The 7007-nt window shown below is 38.9% G+C and overlaps 1 protein-coding gene across 1 annotated transcript in view; it reads right to left on the bottom strand.

The window, feature by feature from the left end:
• Positions 1-7007, bottom strand: part of PTPRT (protein tyrosine phosphatase, receptor type T) — a 1137038-nt gene that overhangs the window by 519812 nt on the left and 610219 nt on the right. Inside the window, exon 7 of the mRNA XM_019513020.1 lies at positions 2069-2362. Within this exon, the coding sequence (XP_019368565.1) occupies positions 2069-2362 (294 nt within the window). The remainder of the gene's footprint in view (positions 1-2068; positions 2363-7007) is intronic.

The following is a 7007-nucleotide window of genomic DNA, read 5'->3' as shown; positions in this document are numbered from 1 at the left end:
TCATAAGGAAATACGGATTTAAGCCCAGATCTAACTTGAGACTGACAGTTTGACCATCAGTGCTACACTTGTACCACTAGCTCTGGGGCACCCTGCAGCTGGGTTTGTGACAGCACCCAAGATAGCTACATAGGGCAAGCACATGCATATAACACCCCACTTCCCCTATAACATTGCATGAACACTAGCTTCATTTTTATACAGTTAAGACTAATATCTTACATACTTATTTGTACTGAAGGCTACAGAATCTCACTGCAACACTGATGTTCAAGGGTGAAAGAAGCACAAAAGGAAGAACAGAGGAGCACATGGTCAGGCCCAAGTGGTTTGATGTATGCAATTCAGTATTTTCACTTTCAAGCTACCTGTAGGAACATGGAAAATGTCCCTACCCTCTGCATACTAGTGAGAGTGAAGACAGAGGAAACCATTAGACCAAATGAAGGAAGCAGGGGATTTACCATTTCATCTGTCCACCATTATCCTGAAGTAAGTAGAATCTAAGCCACAAAAAATTACCACCCATTCTATTCGGAGGCAAATTATTACTTTTGCTTCACTTACTATAGGATAGAAGCACACAAAGGAAACAGGGACAACAGAATATGGCATTCTGGCATGTGCTCCTGAATACTAAGTCTCCTCACACCATGAAGTAGAAAAGACAGAAGTATTTATCTGTTTATCTGTCCATGCCCTGACTGATAGGCTGAATAAACAACAAACACCAGCAAGCTTATTTGCTTCAAGATGATGCTTCACTCTAATGTGTTGCCCATTAAAAAAAAGACACACTTAGGAGGATTCTTGTTAGGTCTTGCTCTAGTCTTCCTGCACTGTTCCTACTTTCTCCATCCCTTTCTAACATGAAGAAGAAAACCAAGCCTGCAATGCTCAGAAGCATTACATTTCTGCAGGAGGTAAAGAGAAGAATCATCCTCATTGAATAATGACTCTCTCTTTTATACTCACTAACTCATGCCATAATGCTATAGATTCATAAAAACAGAATCAACCTTTAGCAAATCAGGAAATCTTGAAGTGGAATGAGCATGCTCTTGTAAATCAAAAGCCCCTGTTAATTAGTTTAGCTGTATATAAAACTTCATAGAGAGCAAAATTATCTGCTCAGTTATAATAGAGTGGAGGTTTGTGAGGAAAAGAACCTAACATTTGGTAGGAAATTTAAAATGCAAAGCAAGATATTCTCAGACAATCCAAAAGTTTCACATTGGAAAAAATGTTGTAAAGCTCAGAAAACAAAAGTCACTGAAATCATTCTGCTTCGCAACAACAGTTATTTCTCAGGAAAAACATGGATATTTCTGAATTTTACAATGCAGCATTATGCAGACACACCAAGTTACCATAAGCACCAAAAGCAGTATAGCCACATTAGTACAGAGCTTCACCTGTGGCATATTTACCCTGCTGAGAAGGGATACTTTAAAAAAAGAAGGCTAATTAGCAACAAGATTCACCCAATTTACCCTACTTTATACATTCTGAGCAAATAAGCAAGCAAGTCAGGTTATACTGTTCTCTGTACCAAAGCTAAGCTGGGTAGCCATATGTGACACTTCCCTACACATTTAGAAAAAAGAAAAACAGATAATGGGCATGTATGACACTCAGTGTGACCACTGGAGAAATGGTTACAAAAATATATTACTGGCTTGTCATCTTTTAATATCCAGGCTGGAACTTACTACAATGTCAATGAACTGCAGCCAAATAGTTAACATAGCAGGTATGGTATGCCACTGGCAGCATCTAAACTGCTTCCCATTAAATGTATGCTCTCTGAAAAGATCAAATAGAATTAACAAAAATACTAATAACACACTTCAATACATATCTTGAATTCAAATCTCTTCAGAAAATATAGCTGCATGAAGACAGAGGTGGAATCTTGCCTGTCATAGGGCCAGTAACTGATTGGCATGCTGCAATAAAAGTACAGAAGGATGCAGCTTACACAGTAATGAATGTAACCTCATTCAGATTCCAATAACATATTTAAACTGAAATTTCTGTATAATATATAAAGCAGAAGATACCCTACCTGCACACTTTGTTCTTGTCGTGAGTGGAGGCCCAGGGGGTCCGGTTCCTCCTTCACCAGGGCGGGTAAGAAGCACTCTGATCTCATACTCCACATCTGGGTCCAGGTGCCACAGCTTGTAATTGGGGGAGTCTACAATGTGAGTTTCTGCCCAATTCCCAGTTGTTGTACGGTACTCCACTTCCTTCAATATTATAGGCCCATCACCAATAATGGAGTTGGCATTTGGTTTGATCCACAAGTAGGTGGCACCGACAGCCAGCAGTTCAGGGGGCGCAATGGGTGTTGGAGGTTCTGAAAACAATACAAGTAATAAGAAGTCTGTGAAAATATTGGTAAAAGTGCTTAATTTGCTGGGACTATGACACACAACACAATCAGCAGCAAGACTAGCCCGTTTGCTCTGTTAGACAAGCAGAGCTCCTACAAACTTAACCAGACAATATTTTTACATCAGAGTTGCATCCACATAACTGAACAGAGTTTGGATCAATATTTTTTATTTCTAAACAGGGGCTGGAATGGACTTGAGAGGGCACAATGTTCAACCATAAATATTCAAAATAAGCCATATCCATTTAGAGATACCCATCACTAAATCCAGTGTATACACTAGCACATTACCATTCATACAAAATCAAGTATTTACCTTCACTCATCTCCCTAGTAGTGATTACCACAAGGTGATTTTTATTTAAAATAAGGATCAGGCATCACTTTTAAAAGGTCAGCATTGCTTCCACAGCTGTTTCCTGTTCAGTGAGTAGCAGAGAATGGTATGAGTCAAATTTACTGCGTAGCTGTAACTAAAGAATAATTTCTTATACGTAACCATTGAGTCCAAAATGTCACTATAATAAACAGCCTCTAATTGTAATATAGGACACATTTTCAGACCCAGTATCTCTAAAAATATACTTGAAAATATATTTGGACTCTAAAGGCATCTCTGGTTGTTCAGGGACATCACAGGTAGAATGACAGTAAAGTTTATTCTAACATGAGTTTTGGCTACAAGTGGAATGAAGAGAGGAAACTCTAGGGCATCAGTGAATTAACAGATCTCATGGTGCTGAATAGTAAAGTTTGCTTAACTTGCAAGCAGTGGTGCTAAGCAAAGTCTGTGTGAGACATGAACACTGCCTAGGAGATGTCTGAGAAGCATCATCAGGAGGCAGGAACCAGGGAACTGAATATACCTCTGTGATAAAAAAAGAGAGCAAGCCAATAAAAGACAGCTCTGTATTGCCCTTTGATGCAAATCTACAAAAAGTCTACAGGGGTCTGGCTGCCTGCCTGACTTTTCTGTACTGTTGGTGTATAAATAGCATTTACATATTGGAAGCCTCATGAATACCGTATGCCTCGTGGTTTTGAAAGCCTCTGTGCAACATTATGAGCAACATCTTTAATCTCACCTAGCTTTTCCCCACCTTCTAATTTGGTTTGCCCTCAACCCTAAGGACACCAAGTTCTCTTTTCTTTCAAAATTAAGATGACAAATACAAGAGACATCTTTTACATAAAGGGAAAAAAACCCTCCAAAGTCAGTGACTTGAAACAGAACACGTTCTAGAAACAGACCTTCATAGGAGTTAATCTAAAACCCCTATGGAACTTAAAAGAATTACAAGTTTCCCTCCTGTGGTTAATCAAAGGAATGCATGCCATAATAGCAAAATCTAAGATATGCAAAGATACGGGCAATATGAAAGAGAACAGCAAGGCAAGGTCGGGAGCAGTTTCCCCTATCTCTGAACTCCTGCAAGCAAGGAGATGCTCCAGTTGTCCTCAGGAAGCCCATTAGTCACCCACACCAGTCTAAAACTTAGGAAGCATGTATTAGGGGCTTGAGAGATGCCCAATATCTCAGGAGACACTGCAATTCTTCACTTGCAAGCCTCTAGATGGAAAACATTTCTGACTGCTAAGCTTTCCTTGCCAAGAAATGTTGTACTCTGATTTTGTACAGTTCCAGAAATTTGCTCAAAAAGTTACAGATTAGGTTTTCAGCAGATCACATTTTTTCATTATTTTAATTTAGAAATGGGGAAACTGAGGCATAGGATATTTAACCAACTCTCCAAAGTCGCAAAGGATGCTCCTAGTAGACCTGCGAATGCCAACCCATCTCTCTCACCTCACAAAATAGTACTTTAGTCAGACACTGTTTTAATGGGCATTGGGACACTTACCTCTATATCTAATATGGAGCTAATTCTGCTACGGAGCGGACACACACACAACTCCCAAACACAGGGTGATCTAGACCCACTTATTTATAGAGGGTTTAAAAGTAAAAGTAATTGTTTTGCAGGCTAAATATCCTGTTAAAATCCTGCAGTGGGCCAGCTCAAATAATGAAACTCCCTGAGGACTAGCGAAACTGGGAATGAATGGAGTCAATAACAACCTAACAAAATGTAAGGATCAGAACAGGGACAGAGAAACAAAAGCTAAGGACAAATTCAAGAAATAATTGAAAATAGACCTCATCCTCATGTGAATCTAAGAGGAGAAAGATTGAAGTTATGAACATTTGAAAAGCAGCAGCCCAAAGAGACAATAATAAGATAATGCAACCAACCCATGTGGTATCAGGGCTGCTGAACTACCAGAGCAATGAATTATTGAAGAGGATAGGGCATTGAAGAGGCTAAATTATTTTGTTGCGAAAGCCTAAACCACAGCAAGTTTGGGAAAGATACCTACCCTGAACCTGTTCTCTTTTAGATAAAAAGATATGTCCTGTCAGAAAGTGAAGTCTTAAAAGGCATTGTTGGGACAAACTGATAAGTTTAATAGAAACAACTCTTTACAACTAGATAGTGTCCATGTAAGTATTCTACCGGAAATTTAAAATCAAGTAGCTGAGCTCCTGACCAAAATATGCCGTTTCACTGCCATAACAATTACTACATGGAAAGACAGCAAATCTTTAAAGAGCTGCTGGGTAATCCTATGAACAACAGATGAGTAAACTTTAAATTTATAAGAAGCTGGGAAAATTGATTAGATTGAATAATGTCCTATGCTGAGAATCTGTATGTCAAATTTTCCCCAATCAATGGATTTTATAATGGAAATGGAGGCCAGACCCATAGCTACAGCAACATTATCTTAGCAGGTACCACCTCTATATGTGTGTCTTCAATTTTAGCAGCTTTAATCCAACATACCTGCACTATCTAAAGCACCTGTCAGTGCTGTGAACACTGAGATGAGCTTACAACAGCCTGTGATTGCTCAAAAAATTACAGAGTTGTGGAACTGAGAATGAATTTCCCTGTAGGCAGCAGGATATAGAATGAAGGATCAAACATGGTGAAAAATACCTGCAAGTTAGCACTGAGACTCACATAATAGGCTGTGAACACAGACTGGTGGTAGATATCAAATCTATTTCATCCCTAATTTAACTAGAAACTTAATCCAAGAATGTGATTCTCGGTTATACCAACTAAGCTCCATACTTAAATCCCTCAAGCAGTCACTGATGTAAGACATAAAAGCTCTTTCATTAGAATAAGTAAGTTTGTCTTTAAATATTTAAGATATCACTTCCATTAGCTTGTCTCTAGTCCCTATCTTTTAGTGGGTATCCACTTTAAATGTTCCAGAATTTGAAAAGATCCTTTTCCCTGACCTATTTGGATTGTAAAGTGTTTGAGACAGTTTGTATGGGTATGGACAGTGCCCAACATAATGAGGTCTTGGGCTTGGTTGGGGAATTAAATTCCACCATGATACAAATAATAATTTCAGGTATTGCCCTTCAACTTTGTACACATGTATGATGTAGCAATTTGTTCCTAGAAGCAGACAGTGTATGCTTGACCTGATTAAAAGCTTTTACTTCCACTCTTCTTAAGTGGAACAGAAAGGATTATAAGCTATAGGATTCGCCCATATGTACATTTTCCCTAGCACATAGTAAACCTTATGAGCAGAAATTTGATTTCCCAGGTGGATGACCAAAGTGCAAATTGTGACCAGCTCTTGAGTTACTGACCATTGCGTTGAAGAGATTTTACTATCTACTCTGGGAGCATAAGTGCCCCCAGTACAGCAACTGGACAGTCCTGCAAAAGTGAACAGAACTCTCCCTGTTATAACTGGGTTGCTTATATGCTCAGAGCAGGTAATCAAATTGCTCCTACATAACAGCCAGATAACTCTAAATTGGTCACCAGCTGAATTTTGATTGTCTGCTAGATGAAATACAAATCTGTCCTATATGTCTGTACTGGAAGAGACTTTAAGGGTATTTTTATACCACATACTGTGAAGAAGGGTAAATTAGCTCACAGAGCAGTGTTATCAGAGCTAAACTGGCGCCAGTATCTGAGTTACCTTTAGTAGTACCTTAGGTATCTCCTTACCACACGTAGGTATACTCTACAATTAACAATCATTTACATTAATAATTGTTCCATTTGCTTTTACTTTTTTGTCAAAATATGAAAGAAGGCAGATCATAATTCCCCTACTATGGATTCCTGAATACAAATATATACTATTAAGCCCTTCCCAAACACCTGTTTCAACATAAATTAGTGTTTCAGAACTATGGGGCTCCAACGGTGAGTTCTCAGTCAACAGCCCTGTTTTACATACTGAGAGAATTCAAGCTTTAACACTAATCTTGTATGTGCTTTGTATGCATCTCCAGAAACAACACAATGTAAAATCTGCAATGATCTTCTGCCAATCTTCTTCAGTCTGGTGCCCTAAATCTCACACGTATGGCCCTATAACATATATTCCCAGCTGTCTAGAAACCCAGCTTCAACAGGAGGAGCAAAGAGCGCACTTACAGAATCTTTTCTAAACCCTGGTTGCTAGGACACTCTCCTGGAAAATGGGAGATGTGGGATTAAATCCCCTCAAGGTAAGAATATCTCAAAAGCAGCTTTCCTACATTCTAGATGAGTGTTCT

The sequence above is a fragment of the Gavialis gangeticus genome, unplaced genomic scaffold, assembly GCF_001723915.1.
Source record: "Gavialis gangeticus isolate Ggan-Ray unplaced genomic scaffold, GavGan_comp1, whole genome shotgun sequence".
NCBI classification, from domain to species: domain Eukaryota; kingdom Metazoa; phylum Chordata; order Crocodylia; family Gavialidae; genus Gavialis; species Gavialis gangeticus.
This window is presented reverse-complemented; position numbering and strand designations above follow the sequence as displayed.